This window comes from Actinia tenebrosa, unplaced genomic scaffold (assembly GCF_029948245.1).
Source record: "Actinia tenebrosa isolate PJP-AT-01 unplaced genomic scaffold, QUT_ActTen_1.0 PGA_scaffold1__47_contigs__length_23844297, whole genome shotgun sequence".
Classification (NCBI taxonomy): Eukaryota; Metazoa; Cnidaria; class Anthozoa; order Actiniaria; family Actiniidae; genus Actinia; species Actinia tenebrosa.
This window is the reverse complement of record NW_028292578.1, coordinates 16,180,082-16,204,176: the sequence shown is the minus strand read 5'-3', so window position 1 is coordinate 16,204,176 and position 24,095 is coordinate 16,180,082. Positions and strand designations below refer to the sequence as shown.

The 24,095-nt window shown below is 37.9% G+C and overlaps 4 protein-coding genes across 6 annotated transcripts; 3 read left to right on the top strand and 1 right to left on the bottom strand.

Moving 5' to 3' along the window:
* The first annotated feature begins 3,398 nt into the window (after positions 1-3,398).
* On the top strand, positions 3,399-17,312 carry LOC116290364 (T-box transcription factor TBX20). 2 transcript variants are annotated; one of them, XM_031697380.2, is made up of 7 exons: positions 3,399-4,300; positions 4,973-5,219; positions 12,665-12,938; positions 13,939-14,106; positions 15,426-15,493; positions 16,440-16,576; positions 16,974-17,312. In XM_031697380.2, exons 1-7 carry the CDS (start codon positions 4,150-4,152, stop codon positions 17,285-17,287), a joined length of 1,359 nt encoding a protein of 452 aa, XP_031553240.2. In that variant the 5' UTR covers positions 3,399-4,149; the 3' UTR covers positions 17,288-17,312. The 2 variants fall into 2 exon arrangements, with proteins under 2 accessions (XP_031553240.2, XP_031553242.2); XM_031697382.2 differs by lacking the exon at positions 3,399-4,300 and adding an exon at positions 4,341-4,550.
* LOC116290369 (coiled-coil domain-containing protein 86) lies at positions 16,570-23,085 on the bottom strand. Of its 2 annotated transcripts, XR_004196452.2 has the most exons (6): positions 22,925-23,085; positions 22,538-22,667; positions 22,107-22,181; positions 21,614-21,854; positions 18,192-18,268; positions 16,570-17,006 (listed from the first exon to the last, which is right to left on the bottom strand). XR_004196452.2 is itself a non-coding variant. In XM_031697387.2 (4 exons), exons 1-4 carry the CDS (start codon positions 23,026-23,028, stop codon positions 21,789-21,791), a joined length of 375 nt encoding a protein of 124 aa, XP_031553247.1. In that variant the 5' UTR covers positions 23,029-23,085; the 3' UTR covers positions 20,731-21,788. The 2 variants fall into 2 exon arrangements, 1 of the variants encoding a protein (XP_031553247.1); XM_031697387.2 differs by lacking the exons at positions 16,570-17,006; positions 18,192-18,268 and having other exon boundaries at positions 20,731-21,854.
* Positions 18,403-20,610, top strand: LOC116290362 (AFG1-like ATPase). Its single transcript, XM_031697372.2, has 2 exons — positions 18,403-18,983; positions 19,115-20,610. The coding sequence occupies exons 1-2, from the start codon at positions 18,719-18,721 to the stop codon at positions 20,572-20,574; spliced, it is 1,725 nt and encodes a 574-aa protein (XP_031553232.1). The 5' UTR covers positions 18,403-18,718; the 3' UTR covers positions 20,575-20,610.
* Positions 23,086-23,695, top strand: LOC116290366 (bis(5'-adenosyl)-triphosphatase-like). The gene has a single exon (XM_031697385.2). The coding sequence runs from the start codon at positions 23,086-23,088 to the stop codon at positions 23,569-23,571; it is 486 nt and encodes a 161-aa protein (XP_031553245.1). The 3' UTR covers positions 23,572-23,695.
* Positions 23,696-24,095: the final 400 nt, after the last annotated feature.

The following is a 24,095-nucleotide window of genomic DNA, read 5'->3' as shown; positions in this document are numbered from 1 at the left end:
AGAACAACTCTCGAAGCACAGGAAGGACACAACCCCCCCCCCCCCCCCCCCAAAAACCGCTGGAAAACATATGGTACGCGTCTTGTACATAGATCGTTGGATCCTTGATCCTTGCTCATCGTGGTATATTGATGAACAGAGCACAAGAGGTCAATGATTATCCTCATAAATCCGTGGATTTCTTTCCGTGATCTTCAGAGACCAACTCTTCAAAAACCCATTGAAAAACGGACACGATTAATGTTGTCAAAGTCAAGATGTTGTTTCAAATGTTCACAACCTTGCCTTACTAAAATCTCTGAGGTTAGTGATTTCATCGAAGTTCTTATCTGCGCAAAGTATAGCTGAGTGAGTGAAGTGAGCTGCGTGGTGAGGTATGTGTTGATAGAAGGTATATTGCGTCCTGTCTGGTTGTTGGTCGACATTTTCATCTTTCAGTCCTTTACTGCCGGGTAGTATATATATATACAGCAATCAAATATTGACATCCATAAATCGACTTGCGTCTGTCTTTGTGTTCAAGAAAGGAAACTTAACAGACGTTTCAGGTGTGAAGTAAACAACTACAACAAACGACTTTTATACTATGGAATGGAGGATAAGAATAAGAAAGGATGTGTAGAAAGAGGAGAGTGAGAAAAGATGATGGATGGAGACAAGGACGATCGGGAAACTAAGGATAAGGGGATATGATAAATAGTGTTGGAAATCAATGCCAGTTCGGAGACCCTACAAAGATTTTGAACTTAACATGTTCCTGAAGAAGTAAAGTAAAAACTGGGATTTATCCATATTTCTGCTCAAAAGAGAATAGGATCTGTAGAATTGAAACTGGGACAAATGCGTTTGAGAATGAGAATTGAAATGGAGTCTTGTTTAGTGGAAAATGTTCATCTCTTTCAGATTATGAATACGATTGATCAGTCCAACATTGAAAGCCACTCCTAATAATTTCCGTGTTTCTTCTACAGCTTATTTGGACGTATATACCAAAACTTAACAGATTCTGATCGTCGGTAAAGCTCGAGTATAAAATGATTTTGTTTTCGTCAGTGTTATTGACTAAGGTCAATTGTCTAATCCGCCGTCTCTTTCCTTACACAGATGAGGTTGACCCCCGAGTGCATGTGGCCTTTGTAAAACAAGATTTCATTCACACTATTTTCTATTGATATAAATAAACATGACTTCCGTAAAATTAGATTAAACGAACCAATAGCTACAGTTGAATGCATTTACTAAACAGGGTGTTCTTAAGTCAGTAAGATCAATAGTGATATTATTATGACCCGTGAAAAAATATACGACTTTTTTCACGAGCAAATAAAATCACGAGCGTCTACCGTAATTGCTTACTAATAATCCAAGGATATTTGAAAGTATTCAGTTAATTAAATGTAGTTTTAATCCTGTCTGTGGAATCGAGGTCATAACCAATATTTACAGCGATATAAGGACAGGATGTGCATATGTGATGAAATTCTGTTGACGCAGACATCGTTTCCCTTCGGTCAAATCGAGAGGAAATCCGTTTGAGGTGTTCGTGACGCTTCAGTTTGTTAACCAGTTCACCTTGGGTAAGACGATTTGGCAGGATTTTATTTACGACTGTTTTTGTATTGTTATAAATTTACAGGTTATTGAAGAGATGAATTTAAGCGGTCGTTTTGCATAGGATGACCCAACTATAGTCAACGCGTTCAGTTCGTACAAATGCGTTTCAGAAGTGTTTACTCTCGTTAGTTTAGACAAATTAGAAAGGAACTTAGAGGGTGTAAAACACGATGGTTGTTTAAAGAAGTAGGATGTTAGCAGGGTTTGAAATAAAGGCTCCCAATCTCATCATTTGTCTAGGTGCATTTGGGACATTCCCAGCGCACCATTGATGAATGGGAAGGCATATTCAATGGAACTAGCATATTCCCTAATGAGAACAGCTTCAAAATACCTATAGCGATCATGTACCTCATGCAGCCCTGGCAGCTATTAGGGAGAAATTTCAATCACATTTATAACGAATAATCACCCAACGAAGCTGAACAAGCTAAGGGTCCCTTTTACACCCCACCACGCCCCTTTGAAAAAAATTGTGTACGAATTTGTGCCACTGATCTCAGGCCTATATAACTATCACGAATATCGAATGTATTCCAAGTGGCGGAAAGACTGATCTGGTAACACATTTATTAATGCAAAAATAAGATCTTAACATAGAATTTATTGGTCTGTTGAGTTCTGAGCAGTGGCTGCGACGTGTACTGACTGTCTCACTATCATGATCACGTGCATGCTACTTTATTAGATTAGTAGAGGGCTGTTAACTTTGTCTCGGAATGTCTTCACGATCAGAAGCCGCCCTTCGATATACATATACTTCATAAAAAGATACGGCCCATCTAGACCTAATATGCTGGTTGCATGAGCGCGGCAAAATCCGAGGTCAATGGTATAGTTAATTGATATACACCAGTGTCCTCAAGATCTGGCAGTACCATACTATAGGTCTGTCTGTCTGTCCACTCCAGCCACAAGACAAACACGCTTGTCTAAAATGATCGTGTCAAGAGTATTTTGACAGAGATTCGTAAATATCAAAATCCTGGCTGTTAAACGCCATGGGTTGTTGAAGCTAAACATTACGCAGACTAGTTGGCAGCTATTTTTGTGCATTAGCGCTGCTATCGCAAACCGTAATCTTACAAAAACTAATGCGTGTGTTCCTGGTGTTCAGTGAAATATATCAAGCATGTCATTTTCGAGGTCAGGGTTGTTTTTATTCCCAAGATCAGGTTTTTACGCCGATGATCTTACCAAGCAGTAACCAAGACCTACCATTATAACCCACACACAAAAATCGTTATTGATAATTCTGTCTCTCACAAGTAAAATCAACTTGTAAAACTTCCTGGTTTTTAAGATGTAGTGCTCGAAAAAGTGCGCAGAATCTTACAAAATAACCAACATCTGTAAAAGCATCAACGAGGTGAAAATCTGAGTTAAGGAATGCGCATTCACACATGACAAGACTAACATGAAAAATATATATCGAGAAGTTTGGTGTTGTTCAGCACGGATCAAGAAGCGCTTTAATAAGTTCTCCTTTCCTGGGACAAGACATGCATGATTCAGTTCTTTTCGATAACACTCTCGTTGATAGATCCTTTCTTAAAGCTTGTAATGCACGGCTGCCAACGAGCGGGTTTTCGCCTCGAGATTGTTGGAGATCGGTGATTGACAAGTCTCTAATAGAATAAGTAGCTATGATAACAGAGCTGTTGTACAGTAATTGTTTTCCCAACACCCCATCGCGAGTGTTGGCAGAAACACATTGCCAATACATGCAAGATACTTGCAATCAGAAAATGACTGCGATATGCATTGCAGAGGGTTTTTGTTTTGAAAGAGGAATGGTTTTATCCTGGTGCTTTCACTGTTAGTGTTAGAGCAAATCGGGTGATCTTTATTTAATGACCTTCGCCAATCAAAACGCTTTACCACGTTCTTGTCACACATTACCGATTATATTCGATGACGGTTTGACTTTTAGGAAGATTGACTGAGAAGGAAAGACGAGCACTTGGAGTTTATCTCAATGATAGGTTTGTCCTTATACACGGCAATACTTGTGGTCAATCGATATCCTATACCGTCAGTGTGTTATTCCAAACCGCTGCGAGCTTACTCTGGCATGAAGAACGTCCCTTCAATCGCAAAGCGGAAATCCTTTCTTGTCTGCCCTCTTGAAATAACTCTCACACAAATCCATGCGATTTCTTGAACGAAGATCGATCTAAGGGAATACTATTTCGTGTTTACACGATCAATGATTGAGAAAGTGACCGTTTACAGCGCACGTCTTTCTGCGCATCATTCTTTGCACTTCAACGTCTCAGGTGACAGGTTTTTGTTCAGATAATTGGACCGTTGAGTGACGTAGGGTTTAAATCATCTAGATACTGAGAATTCCATCTTTAGGGTATCGCACAGCATTCAGTAAGACCGATTTCAAGCCTTGCATGACGCGACGGCGTTCATCCACTCTTCGAAGCCTTCAATCGCCACTTCCAAAAGAGCGCGAATCCCAAAGCTCAGTTCCAGCCGCATCTGCCCTGCATCAAGGATCGTTACAGGGCAGTAGTTATTTCATTGATGGACTCCTCCGGTTTCCTGTCTCCTAAAGCTAACGCCTTCTCTATTGCACATCTTATCGACGCATCCCAGCTTTCAGAACTGTTTGACGTCAACAGACAGAGTCCCATTTTCGGCTGGGACTCGCAGAACTTCACGCGAGACATGGAAGGTACAGTGACAATTTTGATCATCGTTGTGCGCATTTTCCGATTTGTTTACGTTGAACATGTGAAATGTCAAAGTGGGGTTGCAATTGATTTTGGCATGATAGGTATACGCATACTAAGACCTCTAGTGCCAGTAATTCTATATAGTGTCCTGCTGCAGCAACACTCACGTTGACGTAGCCTGAACGAGTACAAACGACACACAGTTAGCTTCATAAGCCTGAGATATAATGATACTGAGTTATTTAGAAGGTAAGGTAAAGATCCAGTTTTCAATATCCAAAGGGAATTGCTTTAGTATCTAAGGATTTGGATTCCTTTTACATCTGCACTTACGAAGACCACGTTATGGTAATAGTTATTGATCATGATGATGCCCTACAAATGACTAGTTGAGTCATTAAGACACACTTTACTCATCCACGAAGTATTATAATTGTTTTCTCACAGTTTTTAGCTCAGGAATCATCTTACCAAAGGTTTTAAAGCTTGATATTTCTGAAACATGAAGTGGTGAAATTCCTTTTACGATAACTCCAGCAATGGATGCTCGCAGAATATTTACCACTGCGCACGGAGTTCCCACAATCTGGTTAATCAATTAGACATAAATTGTCGTTCAGTGGGCATAAAACCTAAGATGATTTCCATTTAGATTATGATTGTTTCAACAGAACATCTTCGTAACGCCGGAACAGGAAAGAAGCTTTCCACGAATTCGTCCTCGCAGGTATCCGTTCCTAGGAACTTGGAAGATGGTTCCTCGTCCGAGCATTCGTCCCCGTCTTCAGCTACGGCCTCTCCCCCTACTACACCGACAGCCAGTAGCTTACAGCATCTTCGGGTAGAATTAGAAATGAAAAATTTATGGGATGAATTCTATTCCTTAGGGACTGAGATGATCGTTACTAAAGCTGGAAGGTAAGATGCGACTTTGAATGATCCTTCAATGTGTTATTGCCAAATATAAGGTTTTTAAACCAGATATTTATTTATCTAGCTAACTAGATTAAACAATATCAAACCATTACTATCTAAGCTATTTGGTTCATTCAGCTCTTTGGGACAGAATGAAAATTTACTTCTAGTTTGATTTAGATAATTGCGTTTTTATTTTTTGAACTGGCTCTCTAATGGGAGTTCGATGCCTTATATTTATTCCAATAATAATTATTGTGATAATGAGGTAGGATTCCTATGGATAAATAACCAAGATCTAACTGGGTACACAAAGAAATGCGAACAAACTTACGAAGTGTTTCATGAGTCAATATCTTAACAACTTTCAAACAAGTTCATCCTCTCGTTATTTACATTCCATTAATTGAAAGTAAATACCATGAGCAATTGTCTACGAATACTTCTCCACATAAATCGAGAAAGTCACAGAGGAACTGACCTAAATTATATAGTCATTCTAGAATCATTTTTATGCTTTAAATGAAAACAACTTGCATTTTTATACAAGCTTGGTTAATGTTTCAAAATTGCGCTTTTTATTTGACTATTGGTTTTTCTAAATTCGCTAAGTATTGAATCAAAATGATCTTAAGTATTTATTAGGCACACGAGTACTTAAAATAATCGCAGAAGAAATGTCTTTTCAATCACTTGGCTCGTGTATTTTAAGCCGTTAATGGTTACAGACAAAGGTGAAAAGGATTGTAACTCACTGATGTAAGAAAAACATTAACATCTTCAATAGTTTACATTGCAACGAACGCCTGTTAAACCCGTTAAAAAATGACACTGTGTTTGCTATGATTGCTCAACTTACACAAACAAAGGCCATTTTCTGAATGCTTAAAACAGCAGTAGCTTTATTTTCTTTGACAAGAAACTCAGTTGACTGCTCTTTCGCGTGTGTGGCCTAAGTAAGTTCCCTTTTGTGGTGATGTTCTAACATCTGTTAACTTGTACTGTTCCTTATCTTGTTTCTTCCTTGAGTTTAGAGACGAACTGTGGTCCGAACTATTGGTTTTATCTAATGGTAGCATAGTTGAGAAAGATTGTCGTAGTTGATGTAGTAAGATGGACGACTTCCGTTCTTCAGTAATTGGTTTGGATTTCACACACCATCCTGTTGAGAACACCAATATATACCAACGCAAAAAATTCTTGAGCCAAAAATGAGCTCGTGAAATTTAAACATTAGCCTTTTAAATGAATAACTAAACTTCTTGCTCTTAAACTTCAAGCTTCTTTTCAAAACAAAACTGTATTTCAGTATTTTTTTAAATATCTAAGTCCTTCAACATTAAGGTCGAGTATCTTCAGTTCGTTCAAAACACAAATGTTTTTTCCTCTTTAACAAAACTCTTCGTATTTTCCTTTTATCTGATAGTTTAAGTTTTTGTTTGGTTTTACAAGAATGTGTCTCAGCAAATCCGTCAAAAACACAAATGTACACATCTCCTTTCAGTGAACATTCCTCCGAGAATACTGCAGAACGTTCCAGTTAATATCAACGTTTTTCCTTACTCGAGCAAAAATAAAGAAAAATCTCTTTCTCCACGCGTTCCGAACTGTCTTTGGAATTCAAAGAGGATAAAATTTGTTTGTTTGTATTTCCTAAAAAAAACAAAAAACGTTGTTTGTGGTCACTCTAGTTGTCTAAAGGATTAGGTAGCCTTGTTTGATTTGTAATTTTGTGTTAACGTTTTGTTTTTATCGTAAACTTGGAGTCACTTGTTGAAGAAGAAAAATATTTTCTGAAGAATAAATAGCCATGCTTTATCCTACATGACATAAAATTTACACAGCTGGATATTAGAAAATATTTAGCTAAAATATCAAGACTTTTTTCTGAGCATTATACTTCAAACGTTTCTCCCAACGTTTTGGCTTATTTTTACAATTCCCACGCGTTATGATCCAGCATCTGATATTGACAACTGAATCTGCCGCAACTTCGCCAACACAGAGTAACTTTATAGCGCGGAGATTTAAACCCTTTCAAGTCTACCCCTGTCTGTGGACTAAGCTACTTAACAACTGCTAGGAATTCTCTAGAAACTTCATAGCCAGAGTGAAAAGCCATTATGTTACATACTTCTTGTCTTTGTTATATTTTCTGCACATAATTTGGTCAACGGAATAGCAATTGTGAAGTAAATGTAGATAGCGCAAAGTAATATTCTCTTCAGACAGCCGGTATTATTAGCAGGTTATGAAGCAAAAACTGCAAAAATAACTTTGTAAATTTATGAGAAGGAATCATTTTCTTCCACTCGAGAGAGAAAGCCTGGTATAACGAATAATCTTGACATTAACTACAAATAAATAAACCGTTATTTATAGCAAGCAAGCATAATATCCTACCAGCCAGTTCTGTATCATGTCTTCACAAGCGCCACTCATCCAGCTTCTTCATCATGGTTCAGATAAATTTTCGTCGTTACAAATGAGGAATCTAGCTTCTGGTATTTTCGAAATTTCCTCTTATTCTCAAACAGAATATATTTCTAATACTGACATTCTTGAAATATAACGTTGAAGGGAATCATGCATACGAGTGTAAAGGTGACAGCGCGAATCCAACTATATGACCACCATGCATTCACATACTTTAGTGCACGGTTTGTTGGGCTCTGCATGCTAAGCGTGCTCTATGGAAGAGGCGAGGATTGGCCTAGCAAAATTTTGAATTGCCGAAATTCAAGTACAAAGTAGATTTTAACAGCAAACTGAAAAAGAACTTAAAGATATATTATATTTAAAAGTTCGAATTTGCGCACTTCATCAAAGACATCTCTTAGTTTCGGAGCTAAATCCACACACTCATTCCACGCACAATCTCAATGCCAGATTTTAGTTTAAGGTTAAGACTTTTGAGAATATGAAAGATAACATCATAGTTTACTGCATATGACAAAGTTTAAGCGAGCGCGCAGCTATTTATTCCTTTCGCGCCATTGAATTGGTATCCATCGTCAAAGTACTCCCTAACGATGTCTCGCAGTCACTTCGAACAGAGGTCCAGATGCACATGTTACAGTGTGTTCATGGTATTTAGATTTAAGTTATTATGCTTAACATCATCTAAAACATGTTGGTTTAACCCAGTTTTGGCCTCATAAATAGCTATCATTATGATTTACCACGATAAATCGAGCCGCTCTTTCATATGCATTCCCCAGTATATGGGGGAACACACACTACTTTTCTAGCTTCATACATACATCCCATGGCTTGACTAAATGGCACCTGAAGCAAAATTACCCCTTTTTCATCAGGATCGGAATCAGTGTGCTCAATAAAGAGAGTAAAACATGAGTATTTCGGGTAAAAAGGAAGGATATTTCCCTTCACTTTTTTCTGTATTCATTCGCGGCGTAGAAGAAAATCAAAGTCGTTTTTTACACTAGTTGCACAGTGCCGTTGCACTTTGTCAGTCACTCTACAGTATAGCAAAGTCTAGCGTTGAGGCAGTTCAGTAAAACTTATCCGCCATCACAAATTATTATATAAAATGCTTCTCTTAGGAGCAAATTTCTCTGTGCCTGCTTTTCGTATTTGTAAAGAAAGATGTAGTATGTAGAATGGTTCCGTGGCAGCTGTGTTTTAGAGCAAAACATTTTCAAAGCATGCTTTTGTCATTCAAAAACATTGTATTATTATTTTTTGCTTTACATTCCATAACAGCTCTCTATCCTTTTATTTTCCTGAGTCTTTGAATCGTTATGTTGCGGGCAAGGAAGTTTATTTTTGACTGTTTAATGATGATAATTTGTTTTCGGAGATTTAGGAAACCATTTGAATTTGATTGATTGAATTGATTGATTGAAGATATGTCATTTCCTGAATACACGAAATGAAAATAAAGGATGTAACGATTTACAGAGGTTTTTCACTGAATCAGACTTGTTACATGTAAAGATAGAAATTGTAATCTTATCTAATAGCTGTACAGAAGAAACAGTTTGCAGTAAATATAATGGTTGTCCTGAAGGAAGGAAAAAAGACTTACAATTTTATGTTTTTTCCTATTTTTGATTCTTCACTTTTACTACTTTTGCTGCTGCAAAAGGTAATATTTAGTATAGAAACAATATTTAACTACTAGTACTACTTCTACCACCACAATCACTACGATTTTCACAACTACCACCAGCACATTTATTATTACCACAATTATCACTACTACCCCTATCACTAGGCTACTACCAGTCCACCACTACTAACCACAATTGCTCAGTACCACTATTACAACTGCAACCACCACAACCACAACAGCTACGACTACCGCAACTACCACCACCACATCACAACCACTTCCATAACCACTATTACTACTTCCTCTATCACCACCACCACTACTATACTAACTACAATTGCTACGACTATTCCAAATACAACTATGATACGACGACGACTACCACCACCACTCGACACATTCTAGATCCGGCTTTCACTACCACTACTACGATCATTCCCTGTGTAACTACTACCACCACCATCAATACCTCTTGCTACTAAAACTACTACGCAGCGAAAACTTTCGCTGGGTCATGTCCTCTATCTCTCTGAATTTTCTGTGCGACGAACTTTTGTAGATTTAGCCATGGCCAGCAATCTTAACTTCGGCTTTTTAAACTATAAGATTTCGAAGATATCGACCAGCAATTTCTGTGTTATGCATTGATACGTTTGTACAACACCAGTCACAAACGTTTCGAAGAAAACCGTCTTTCAATGTTGAGCTTCGTGAGCCTTGCTGGCAGAGTGTCCTCGCAGAGTCTACTCGTGAGCTCGACAAATGATCAAAATCATGGAAATATGTAGTGAGCGTTGGTCTGCTCGACAGTGGTTGCAGTGCTTAGGGTTAAGTGGGGAAACTATCTAAGCGCGAAAAGATAGATTCTAGCTGTGGTTATGACAGAAGCGCGTGTATGTTATAAGATAAGTACGTATAAATGAGCGTGTGAAGTACATCTTTTCCTCACATAACAGGTTTGCGGAAAGACAAGGGAATTGAATCTGTTATGATGAAATATGAATGACCTCGGACTCGTATATACAACTCAACGTTTTTGTATCATTTATACTCGTCTTAGCCTCTTAGCACTAAGACTCGAGTATAAATACTATCTGTGTTGAAAATAGAATCCCTTTGAAAGAAGATATGTTGAGACGTTCCAACGTGAACAATAATAATTATTATTATATCTAATACTTATAAGGTGCAAAATCTATGTGAATATTATCAAATGCGCAGCGTGATACGTGCAAGCTCGTTCATATTACACACTGGTTTATCAGAGTAAAAAGCCCTCTTTTTTAATCCCTAATGACTTAAGTTTTCCTAAATCGTGTTTATATTTTCTAAAAATTGAGATAAGAATACATCCTTTATCTAGACATGTCGTTCTTCGAGCTCTAAGTCTATCATTTCGTGCAATCAATATTTCCAATATCACCAGGCTATCTCCACTGCGTGGACTACGGGTCATTTAAGAGAAATACTATTGTATCTTTGTGTAGAACGGTTCTCTGCATTGACTAAAACACAACTTCTTTTTAAAATTTCAAGGATTTTGTAATGAAGCAATTTTTCAATAATATATTTTTAATGCTATTAGTTTTTATTATAACTAATCCTGTTATTCTCACATCCTTGTAAACCAAACGTGTCAAATTCGTCTCACTTTCACTGCGAAGTTTTTTCCACACGTTTCAGAGTATATTTTTACTTTTGTCGAAGCTGTTTGGTTTTCGTGACATTCAGCGTTTACCCTGTAAGTTGAAGTGTTTTAATTTGGTCACCTTTGGGCGTAAGGGGCTCCTGGAGTTAAATTTAGCGAGTGCTTCTCTCATCGCCTGCGAAATAGATCGAGACAAGAGCCCCGAGGCAACTTGTAGTGTAATCTAATCTATTTTGGATGACTCTGTTAGCGATGAACATTCCTAACAGCCAGGGTCACCCTTTGCTGGTTTGATGGTTTCAAAGTACAATTAATGGGGTTACAAGAATGAAGTTACAGGAATGAAGAGCATTGCATACAAATAAACATACAGGAGAATAACATTGGAGAATTTAGAAAAATGCAAACAAACGCACCAACATTTCCAACAACAACAAAAAAAACAAAGTACGTTTGAAATAAAACTCTGGTACGCTATGGCAAGAGATAAAATTATATATAATAAATAAAGTATATATCATAAAAGATAATTGATATTTGGTAATTTTCGAAAAGAAATTACTTATATGTTTGTGAAAACGCAGAAAATATTACTCCATTATAAAATAGTTTCCAAGCCTAAAAAATTCAAAATATGCGATATTTTAAAGAAACAAAATCAAAATTGTCAGAATGTTTGAGGCTGGGAGAGAGCATTGCCAAACCACAAGTGATAGTTGTTAGGCTTGATGATGCTCATTGAGGGCATCCGAGAGCAAGCTAAAGTATCTCCTTAATGGCTTTGTACATCTGGAAAACATTTGGCAATACTGAAGTATTCGATTGTCATTCACACTGGGAGCGAATAATGGCTGTCTCTCGCAGCTGGTTATGACTCTAATCACCATAACGATTACCCCGAAAAAACATTTAAGTACGATTAATAACGGGTTTATTCCCATGATTATTTTAAAGTATGGTCGCTGGAATACCTCTCTAATGATTTCTGAAGAACACAAAAACACTCTTGGATATTTAATACTCGTATCATGGCGAGAATGATTAATTTGAAATATGCATCTTAGATTAAAAGTCTGACTTTAGAGGAAGATTTATTGAAATCTTGGCATGTTGGATACTTAGGGTTACGTTAAATTGGTGTAGGTTATTATGAATGTTGTTCTGGCGGAAATTCTTAATCTCATTTAAGATCTTGGATGATTACACGAGGAGTGGTGGGATGGATGCGTCGTTAAGGGAGGATTGTATGAATATTTGATGAGGAGAAGTTAACTAGGTGGGATATATGGGAGCTGGTGGAGGAAAGGATGGAAAGGAGAAAGAAATGAGGATGAAAGGATATATGAACAAAAGTATACTTGGATGGATGGATGGATGGATGGATGGATGGATGGATGGATGGATGGATGGATGGATGGAAGGATGGATGGATGGATGAATAGATGGAATAAATTGTTGAATAAATGAAAATGAAAATAAGGATGAATAGTTGAAGAAATGGATAGATAAATACCTTCTCGCTTTGAAAACAGTCCAACAGCTTGAGTTTAAACACAGCTCTAAAAGATAGATCATATATTGAAGGAATTTTAGTAAATTTTGGTGCAATACTTAGAGACGTCTGCATCATTCGCACCTAAACTGTACCAGAAGTCCATTATTATAGTTATGGACCTCGAGAATAAATCTTTATTTACCCTTCATTCGTTCTTCGTTCTGCAGGAGAATGTTCCCCCCATTCCAAGTTCGTCTATTCGGTCTGGACCCTAACGTCAAATACATCCTGATGATGGACTTTGTTCCCGTTGATGACAAACGTTACCGGTACGCCTTCCACAGCTCCAAGTGGTTAGTGGCGGGAAAAGCTGATCCCAGTGTACCTGGACGCGTGCACATTCACCCTGATTCACCGTGTACTGGCGCCCAGTGGATGAAACAGATCGTGTCTTTTGATAAACTCAAACTGACCAATAACCTGATGGACGATAATGGTCACGTGAGTATGACGTGTATTAACGAAATGTCACGTGGGTCTCTTTTGGGATGTTGGTCGTGACTGCTCAAAAATGGGAAAATATTAATTACCTTGAAGTTATGGGGTATATTGCTCATTACCCCCACGCATACTATAGACATCTTTATACCTTGGGCGTAATGTTTTCCCATTTCAGACCACCTGTCGTTCCCTTGAGAATAATATCCTTTGTTTGAGTTATATCCATATTCATGTGTCCTCTCGTGCGCAACCGTTAAACAAAAATATGATACTCTGGGGAATAACACGTGATCTGAGATGGGAAATCATTACGCCCAAGTTAAAGAGCTTTATGGTATGCATGGTATCCTATTCCTTAAAAGCCTCTAAAAGATTGATGATAACACAAATTACGAGGTAGCAGCGTGATAATAATTATCATCAAAATCGAAATAAAGAAGAAGTTGGGAGCTCGTTACCTGATTTAATATTATTAATATTATTATTTTAATATTACATTAATTCAGAATGCCAGGCATTAATGTTGTTTAAACTTATTTTCATTAAATAATAGCCAACCGTTCATATTAATAACAGACCTCTTTATCTCAGGCGTAATGTTTTCCCATTTCAGACCACGTGTCATCTCTTTAAAATAAATTTTTTTGTTGAGTGATATCCATATTGACGACTCTTAGAACGCCAGTGTATGCGGTCTTAGCCTCACTCCTGGGGTCGGTAAACAAAATAAATTAGAAGGAAAAAAACGAGAAACTCCTGGTTTCAAGGCTAAGCTCGCATACACTCTAGGAAAGTTTCAAGAGTCGATATTTTTATGAAAGTCTGAATGTGAAAACCATTGCCTTTGAAGCCATATGTGTCAAATTTATACACGACCGTTAAACAAAGAAACAATACTCAAAGGAATGACACATGGTTTGAAATGGGAAACATTATACGCCCAAGGTATACAGTTGTATTGCCGTTATATGATTTATATAATTAATATGATTTATTGCAGATAATTTTGAATTCGATGCACAAGTACCAGCCCCGCTTCCACATCGTTCTAGTAACCTCCGAGAAAAGCACGAGCGCCAATCTACAGGACGTCAAGCGAGATCACATTCGCACCTTCGTCTTCACGGAGTGTCAGTTCATGGCAGTGACTGCTTATCAGAATCACATGGTAAGATGTGACGTCTTGAAGGGGGTCGAGGTCACGTCCAGTTATCAATGCCCCACTTAATTAGATTTGCTATCTTAATGACTTGTGGAACACTTTGAATTATTGCACGAAATGCGCTTATAGCTCAATCAAGTGCTTAGTTTGAAACTAGAACTTGTTTAAATATTACTTAATGTGCGAAATGGATAGAAAATCAGTGTAATTTCGGTATCGCATAGCAGAGGTCTTCGTTTTATTTCTCTCTCGTAGACGTTGCGCTGCTCTTCCCTCGCAAGTATTTTAATATCAATTATCTTGACAGCGTCTGCTTTACCATATGCAGACGCTTCACAGCTAATTTGAAGCTTGGGTTTTAAGCAGCAGATATCGTAATTCTTGAATGATTAATACCCTGCCAAACCAGAGTCTCTTTCTCTGATGTTTTTGCTTGTGGTTCGAGAAGATACGCCTTGTTGACCACAAATCAAACAATTCCACAAGTCTTCGGTGTTGTGTGCAATTTCAACTATTTAATCTACGATAAAATACCTCCTTAAAGTATCCTGGTTTAATCTTGACTATTGACTGTGTATCAAAATCCCGTTAATGAAAATTTCGAAAAACAAAATCTACAATCAGGGGCGTAGGCAGAGGGGTGACCAACGGGACCAGGGGCCCTCTTCATGACAACGAGATGGGGGCTTTTTAGAATTCGTTTTTAAAAAAAAGCGTTCAAAGTAATGTCGTTTTTTAATGCTTTTCCCCTCGGCGTTTCGGAGACCCAAACAAAATGGTGGATTTTTGAATTTGGCCCCCTCCCCTACGCCCTACGCCCCTGATGATATTTAAGCAAGATTTACAAGTGTATTTATTTTTTGAATTGCTGTATCGAAAACAGTTGGTGCGCGAAAACGTTGACTGAAATCGGTCGTAAATAATACTCTATTTGAATTACCTCGATGAGTTCAAGTGGCTTAGAAAAATTAAAAACGATTAATTCTACTTTACCTAGTTATTTTGTAACTGCATTTATTTTCGTATGTATCATTTTACTAGCTGAGTTTATTTCGTTTTTTTTTTTTCTATTCTTTTTTCTTTTTTCTTGTAGTTGTAGGTGTGGCATTTGCGCGCTGTTCTAACTTGCGCGCATTTTGCGCAAAATGTGAAAAAATGTTCTTTGATCAATTATTTTGTACTGTTTTTAAGATGTTTTTTTTTTTTTTTTTTTTCCCTTCTTTATCTCAAATGCAGCTTTGAACTTTGCGCACTTTTCTAGCAGAACTATTAGACTGAAATACCGCAAATACTTCACTCAACTGTAAACTCTTGATTCCTTGCAGATAACACAGTTGAAAATTGCCAGTAACCCATTTGCTAAAGGCTTTCGTGACTGCGATCCAGATGACTGGTGAGTACGAGCTTTTGCTGATGTGATACTGTCTGTTCACTTAGTATTGAACACTCCAGAGAGTAGAGAGGCACAGTATCTGACACTAAATCGCCTTGCGCAACCTTATCTAAAGAAGGCCTCAAGACTTTAAGATTCCGTTACAGTGTTACTAAAACTGCTCTGTACAGTTATTATCCTCATAGATCGACCTACAAAAATACCCCGCCATTTGCTTTCCGTCAACAGTTCTTTCCGTTAATAAACTATAGCCTATTAAGATTCGATCAACAAACTTAAAGTGTTTTTGAACGGTCAGTTAATCGATGGCCAGTTCGCCAGTGGTTCCCGCAAATTCAAACCAGGGTCAGTAAATTCAAATGGTAGATAACCGCTTTCACCTTGTACGAGTCCAGACATCTCAAGCAGATGTTCAGTAGGGATGCTGCTTCAATTGGATAAGGAATGCTTAGATAATTCAACCTTGAGAACCACAGGGTCAGATTTGTCGTCTTGTTGAAGAAAAATATGTCTCTCGCGCACGCAATATTACAAACAATAGATATTTACAGATGGTTACATGAATGACTATTAGCCATTCCAAGGTTGAGGCGGGAAAACTGAGTCAAGCTGGCATTCAAATACATCGTGAGGCTATTTTGGGAGACCTATTTACAAGATGGCGTATATTTCGTCCCCTAAACAGCCCCAAGATGCACGCTTAAAGAATCAAATACCACTAGGTCCGACTTTTTAAAACATTTTGGAATTTTCACTAATTTTTTTCCAGATTGCGTCCTTAAAAATTAATGAAGCTTAGGCCTGTTTGTCTGTCTGTCTCCCTTTCTGTCAGTCTTTATGTATGTCTATCTGTGTATCCTGTAGGTCGGTCTGTCGGTCTGTCGGTCTGTCTGTCTGTCTTACTTGCACAATTTTCTAGCTTAGTAACTGACTCTGTCGTTTTTAGTGTGGTAGAAGTAATGAAGCAGATGGAATCATCTGGTCCATCCTTATCTTCGAATCGACCGAGACAATCTAGCGATAATACGTATCCATCACCAACAAGAACAGAAGCTCCAGTAGACAGTCGCAACATGATGATGGGTAAGTTAGGAACCAGTCATTATTTAAGTCGGAGGGGAGGGGAGTGGAGGGGGGTAGAGGAGAAAATGGGGGCCCTCATACTTTTTAGTGGAACATGGGGGGCTTGAAAGGTCAAAAGGAGGAATGGGAGAATTTTTTAAACGATTGAAGGGGGTACCCGAAAAACTTGAATGCTATTAGGTTGGGGTCTGGAAAATGTTTTGCATCAAAAACATTTTCTCCTTCACCCCCCACCCCTCCGACTTAGTGAGAATAGTGACACGGGTCCCTTAGACTAGCAATAGTAGCTCTTTGGTATATATTTGCCTCTTCTCGTTAGATTTGGTCAAAGATAGATAAGAAGAGAGCACAAAATGTTGACTACTTATCTTGACTATTGCTATTTCTTCGTTCTCAGCGAGCCGGCAGTGTAGTATGGTTAGCAGTCTTCCTATGGATAACATGGACAAATCATATTCCCAACCTATTATGACGTCACCTATAAGTGTTACTGTCCCTGGAGGGGTAGGGATCAGTTACACCGTGACATCGCCAGTAAACCATCCCACTTCGCCTGTCAACTCAACTGCTGTTTACCGGGGATTCCCAGCTCTACGGGATCACCGGAATGCCCCATATCCGGTCCATATACCCCGATATATGCAACCATCAAATGAAAATATATCTTACCAGACAGTACCTTTACCGCCAAACTCAGGACATAATCAATAGCAATATGAGGCTTGATCTTAATCCATCCCGTTGAGATATTTGATATTTTATTTGGCTTGAGCTTAGTCTTCACTTAGAAATAAAAGAGCAAGCAAATATAAGGCGCCATTTACATGAAGGTAATGTGGCCCTGGTGCTTGGAACAACTCTTTTGTTTTCTTTCCCCCCCCCCCTCCCCCTCCCGGGGACACCAAAAACAAAAGTGTTAGCCCTAGCCATAGCGTCTCCCTTCCTTAGTGTAAATGTAGCCTGACATATATGTTAAAGTTAATTTTGTATGACTGTGGGCCGGGGGGAAACACGACACACGCCGCCACGGTCACGCTTAAAAAGAAATACAGCCAGAAAATTATGCGATACAAATTGCGATACAAATTGCAAGCCAATGTTGCGCGCATAATCTTCTCTTTGCTGTGTTGTTGCGCAACTAATGTTGTTGTTCTGTGAATGGAAATGGCATCGAGCAGCATCGCTCTGCAACTTTCAACACCATCATCCAGCGTTCCGCAAAATGTTGCGCAACATGTTACGCACTATCATTAGACGTATTACTGTTCCTTTAGTCAGTCACAAACTGTGAGCTTACTTCTCATCCAATCAGAATTGAGACGCAGCAGTTTCACGGTGATGGCACGACACTATTCTTAACTTTTCACAGTCATACCGAAATCGTAATTTGTTTAAAAATAAAGAAATATTGATGATAAGAACTGGATCGCTATATGCACGGCTTGCGCTTTTAAATCCGAAGATGTGAAAACTAAGTTCAAGCCTGTTCTCATTTGCTAAGATTGGAACGCTTATAATTATATCAAATAAAATTTAATTCAGAAAAAGTACACATATAGGAAAGATTCGAAAAGATATTAGCTTTTAGCTTCACTATGAAATATCAAACTCTTACCGTATTAAATGGAAAAACATTATTGTTCAACACAAAGACATACATCGTTCTTCAAAATCTGGATTCTCATGGTGTAACTATCACAAATAAAACCACATGTAAATAAATTAATTGTAAGAACACAGAAATACTATTGATTACCAAAACAATAAAAGATTGAAAATTTCGAGTTAGACTCGATGCTACTATTTGATTTTATCGTCAACAATGCTGCTTATTGATCATCATAATCACAAGCTATATCATCTTCATTATTATCTATCAACATTATCGCAAATTTTAATTATCGCTAATAATCATGATCATCATTATGATCTTTAATCTGGAAAGTTCGTTGGGTTTCCTGTGGTACTTGTAAATGAAGCAGCAGTATTACTGGTCAGCAGACACTCAGCGTAATGTTGTTATGTAATGGCGTCTCTTTGATTGGAGTTATTTTCCTTTATTACATCCGATTTTTCTAGCAGCTTTAGCATTTTTTTAGATATATAATTTGTCAGAAAAACCATTTACAGTGTCTTCTAGCGATGTATCGAGTTGGCCGTAAGATCAAGGCAGTCACTCCACTGATTTCTTATGTTCAAAGAATAACACCTATTTCACCCCGATACAAATCTACCATCACTCAAGGTCCTCTGCATTTATACAACTCACACCTGGAAAAGAAAGTATTGAAACCTGATGCTTGTCAACTACGAGCTGTTTCAAAGCTACAGGATCTTTACGAACGAGTTAAGGACTACAATCCAATGGATAGACCCGAGAGTACAGTGACAGAGACATCTGAACCAGGTGAGAAACCTGTTAACTTTCAAGCTACAAGGGCTATGAAGTATGCGAATACATCAAACGTAGTCAAATGTTTGCACGTTGCGCTGTAAGATGGTATGGATCACTAATCATAAGTCCTATTTATTCAATAGGTAGTAATGTTCCCAAAGGTCTATACCTCTATGGTGGTGTTGGTACAGGCAAGACAGTTCTGATGGACATGTTCTATGAATCGGTACCAACAAAGCACAAGAAGCGTGTACATTTTTACAGCTTCATGCTCCAGCTGTATTCCGAGATAAATCATTGGAACCTCTGCTGCCCAGATGACAAGAGCACATTTGATACAACACCAATACATAATCTAGCAGATAAGTTAACTAGCGAAGCCTGGCTACTCTGTTTTGATGAAATGCAAGTTACTGACTACGGCTCTGTTCGTCTTCTTGAAGGAATATTCCAAAACATGTTTGATAGAGGTCTTGTTGTTGTGGCAACATCTAATCGATCACCTACTGACCTTGGTGCATCCTCATTTGGTCGAGAGACTGAGGCAAAAGCATCTGTGATGTCACTGATGGGTTTATTGAATGACAACTGTGAACAGGTTGCTATGGAGTCTGGAATGGATTACAGAAATACCCAGAAAAGAGGCAAGGCAACCTACTTTTTTCCTACAGATTCACGAACTGAGAAACTCTTCAACCAAGCTTTCTGTGACGCAGTTGGCCCAGATACTAAACTGACACGAACAGCATTACAGGTTTATGGCCGCAATGTTGTCGTGCCGATAGCTTCAGTCAATGGTGTGGCAAGGTTTACCTTTGAAGAACTTTGCCGGTCACCTCTTGGACCAGCTGATTACATCACAATATGTAATCATTACCATACCGTATTTGTGGAAAATATACCACGAATGAGTATATACCAGAAGAATGAAGCACGCAGGTTTTTAAGTTTAGTGGATGCCGCATATGAAAGCAGAGTAAAGTTCTATTGTTCTGCAGCTAGTAAACCCGAGGAATTGTTTCAGCTTATACCGAAGGAAGACGAGAGGCCTACATATAATGACAAAATGCATTTAGAGATGATAGGAGAAATGGCTTATGATTTAGAACTTACTCAGCTTGATCTAAGATCTCTTGGGATCTTAACCGGGGAGGATGAGATCTTTTCCTTTAAGCGTTGTATATCACGTTTAAATGAAATGCAGTGTGAGCCTTACCAAGTTTCTAGTCATATACCTCAGTTATTTGTTCCTTATGTTGGCACGATAGAAGAGAGGCAAGGATCTGAGCAAAGAAGGCGTACTCGAGAACACAAGAGAAGAGAATATCTTCTTGAAAAGGAAGAGAAATCTAAAGAACAGGGTTCACAGGATCTCCCTTTAACACCTCTCACGGCACCATCTTCAGACTGGGGAGATGAAGCCAGCTACCAGGCATGGAGCAATGATATAATGAGGAAGGAGCTTCGTGATTTGGAAATAGAAAAAAATGACAAAGGACGGACAATCCGCAGGGATCCACCGAAGTTTAATGAGGAACACTTCTGGGGTTTCGGTTGGTGGGAAAAATTGGTCGGTCCAAGGAAGGATAAAACGGATAAATAATATTAATTTGAACTTAATTTTGTGGAAAGGTTAAATAATATATAATCATATTTGAAAACAAGTGTTCATCATCAGAGGTAATCCTTGTACTCTATAGTCAACTCAGTAGCTCAGTTGGTAGAGCACCCATCATGAAATCAAGATGTTGAACGTTAATATGTTCGCAAAGCCACTTGTGTGACTTGTATTAATAACTTTTATGCTGCTTTACATTTTTCACTCAATAATTTACAGTACATGCCAAAAAAAACATTTACATCATTGGCTGATTGTTGGTTGGACTTCATCAAATGGTCAAAAGTCTCACTTTTGTTTTAACTTCATATTGCAAAGATCTATCTCTTTTCTAACAAAGAAGAAGCAATAACCAAGGGATGGTGAGCATACTGGTATTAACTGTGTGATATAACAATGGGTTCTTGGATTCCAATTAACAGTTAAGTGTATTTTAAATAATTTTAATTTAATAGATATCAGCAATATTCTATGATGTATATTTTTTCATCAATTTTATGGAGTTTCATAACTTTTACTACTGTCAATCTGTAATGGATGTGATGAATTTGAATTTAACTTAATATATATCAGCAATATTTTATGATGTATTTATTCATATCAATTTAATGGAGTTTCATAACTATTTACTACTGTTTATCTGTAATGGCTGTGATAAATTTGATGCCATTAACAAACAAATAAAATTAAGAGTTTTTCTCAGCCTAAATAACTTGTTGCAAGTGTGCGATACCTTCCCTTCCCCTTCCTGGAAAAGGAGATTCCCCAACCCCACCCCCACAACATACACACATATAATATAGAATAAAAGCTACTGAACCATACATTCATGAAGAGAGACAAGTCAACTGATTACTTACTCTGGTTTAGCCTCACTTCCTTAAATATTGACCCTTATAAAATGCACCAACTTTGACAACACATTTTGAAATACCAGACCTACACAAGCACACATGAATACTCTAGCTATAATTGAGGCTAAACCTGAGCAACAGTGAAATCGAACCTGGAGCATTCAACCTACAGCCAATCAATCCAGACTTGAATCTTGATTATCCAAATCTTGCTCAGCTATTGTTGTATCAATGTATGTGGTGTACCCCTTGAATATGGAAGTACGAGGCTGTAATGATGCAAGCAGGAAAATGCCATGGACAAGAATACTGTATGGGAAGTATAGTATTTGCAAATACGATATACTATCTTGTCTCTATTTGTCTTAGATGCTTTTTTTTCATCTTCTTTATCTTGGAAGTGTCTTTTATCTATAAATATAAAAGAAAAGTGTATAACATTCAAAGAAATAAAGAGATCACTTTTGCATGGTCCTGCAACAGCAAAAAATGGACATTTCTAGCTGTAGTTGTAGGAAGTATTTCAACTCTGAGCTTTTTTTCATGTTATAAATATCACTCCCCATAATAGGCTCTTTCTTGATATTTTATTATGCAACATTCAACTCACATGCTGATTTTTATGACTTGGGAGGAAAACCAGAGAACTCAGTAGATACTTACAACTTGAACAATTTGAGATTTTCTTTCATTTTCTTCCCGTCTCTTTTTGTTCTCTTCTTGCCTCTTTCTTTTCTCCTAATGTATGAAGAATGTGGCAAGCAAGTTATATAAGTATTAATATTATTACTATTTCAATGTCAGTGCTAGCTGTATGGGAAACAAAAAAATCTCGATGACAAGGGATCCAGGAGTTGAGAGAGGGAAGTGATAGAGGAAAGGGACAGTAGGAAAAGTGAAAGGAAAGTGGAGAGAAAGAAGTGAGAGATTGGAGAAGGAGATGGAATGGAGAGAGAGCAAAGGGGAGGGATAGATAGAAGTAAAAGGGAGACTAGAAGATTGATGCATTACATATAGGTGTAGGTATAATATGTTAATGGCACAGTAGTAGATAGGTGATAATACTTTAATGTTTTGTAGCAAAACGTTCCTACCTCTTTTTGTTTAGTTGCCGTATCTTTCAGCTCACTCTCATACGCCTTGAGTAGCTTCTTCTCCAGTTTATCTTTTTGCTTTTTCTTCCAGTCGGAGTGTAGTGGCTTAACCTTGATTATGGTAGACTTCCTGACAAATTATATAAGTTTAAACACAAGCAACGTAAAAAAAATATTCAAGCTTTTACTTTGCAATTCTATCTGGAAATAATTCCGGATATATAGATAATTACGGAACAAGACAAGTCTATTACTGTTAGACTATGTAGCTCCTTGGTAAGTTGTTAAGTTGTCACGTGTAGCAATAAATAAGACTTTAAACGAAAGAAAAAGTCCAAATAACAAAATACGATATGAAAAATATTTATACAGAAGATAGCTACTTACTTATTTTTTTCACTCTTCCATACTCGTCCAGATTTAGGCCTTCCACGAGGTATTTTAATCGGTTCGTTTTTCTTGTCGCTGTTCTGTTCTTTCTCGTCCGCCATCTTGGGAATCTGAGTAACCTCTCAATACCCAGAACCACTTGAGGGTTGAGATTCAAGATGGCGGCCGGAAAAGCCTTCAAGTTTGGGTCCATTATTCTTTCTCCTTCTGTGGTCTTCTTTCGCTCTAAATTGTCGTTTGGTTTTGTTAATATCAAGCCAGTGCTTCAAGGACATGTTTTAGTTTCTCCCTTTAGAGTTGTAAAGCGATTTGCGGATTTAACAGAAGAGGAAGTGTCAGACTTGTTCATCAGCACGCAGAAAATTTCAAGTGTCATTCAAGAAGAATTCAATGCATCTTCTTTGACGATCTCAATTCAAGATGGACCCGATGCAGGGCAGACTATTGAACACGTTCACGTCCATATATTACCCAGGAAGAAAGGAGATTTTGAAAATAATGACGATGTTTATACAGCATTAGCTGAACATGATAAGCCAGGATTGGAGAAAAGAAGTAATGGATTCGCGAGAAAGGGACGTCGGAGTGAAGAAGAGATGGCGAAAGAGGCTTCGAAATTAGCTAGTTACTTTGATAATATTTGATGATTAGTCTGGCGTGAATGGTTAAACGATATGTTTAAGATCTAATAATAACTAACCAACTAAGGAAGTGTTGATCATATAAAATGTTAATGTTATTTACAGGATTAAACTTAAAATTATTTTTCATGTAGTACATTCAAATCCATATAGGATAGAACATCGAAAGAACATCCCTCTCCTTCATATTCTCTTGGGTAGAAATGTAATTTTCCTTAGTCCCTCACTCTCCCCGCCCCTCCCCCAGAGATATTAGACTAGCTTCACTCGGCAAAATCACTAAAGCCTGACATGCACCAAGGGAAATACCCCAGGGATTGCTTGGTCAGAAACCTGGCCAGAGCTAGCTTAAACACGCATGCTCAGTTGGGATTCCTTTTTCAGTTGCAAACCCAGAGCCGACGCGACTCATTGGGTTTGTTCTAAATCACTTGTCGAAAAATAACCGGAGACCATACTTCCAGACATCGAGTGTGAATCTTCGTATGGCAGCGCGAAGTATTTACGGCTACGCTGAAGATTTCTGC

Bases quoted from the DNA above. Each gene is read 5' to 3' on its own strand.
- LOC116290364 (XM_031697380.2), top strand. From the start codon at position 4,150: ATGGACTCCTCCGGTTTCCTGTCTCCTAAAGCTAACGCCTTCTCTATT. The intron at 5,220-12,664 runs GTAAGATGCGAC...TTCGTTCTGCAG, and splicing joins ATCGTTACTAAAGCTGGAAG to GAGAATGTTCCCCCCATTCC. The intron at 16,577-16,973 runs GTAAGTTAGGAA...CTTCGTTCTCAG, and splicing joins CAGTCGCAACATGATGATGG to CGAGCCGGCAGTGTAGTATG.
- LOC116290362 (XM_031697372.2), top strand. From the start codon at position 18,719: ATGTATCGAGTTGGCCGTAAGATCAAGGCAGTCACTCCACTGATTTCT. The intron at 18,984-19,114 runs GTGAGAAACCTG...TTTATTCAATAG, and splicing joins GACAGAGACATCTGAACCAG to GTAGTAATGTTCCCAAAGGT.
- LOC116290369 (XM_031697387.2), bottom strand. From the start codon at position 23,028: ATGGCGGACGAGAAAGAACAGAACAGCGACAAGAAAAACGAACCGATT. The intron at 22,182-22,537 runs GTAGGAACGTTT...TTCATACATTAG, and splicing joins CGGCAACTAAACAAAAAGAG to GAGAAAAGAAAGAGGCAAGA. The intron at 21,855-22,106 runs GTAAGTATCTAC...TTATATTTATAG, and splicing joins AATCTCAAATTGTTCAAGTT to ATAAAAGACACTTCCAAGAT.
- LOC116290366 (XM_031697385.2), top strand. From the start codon at position 23,086: ATGGCGGCCGGAAAAGCCTTCAAGTTTGGGTCCATTATTCTTTCTCCT.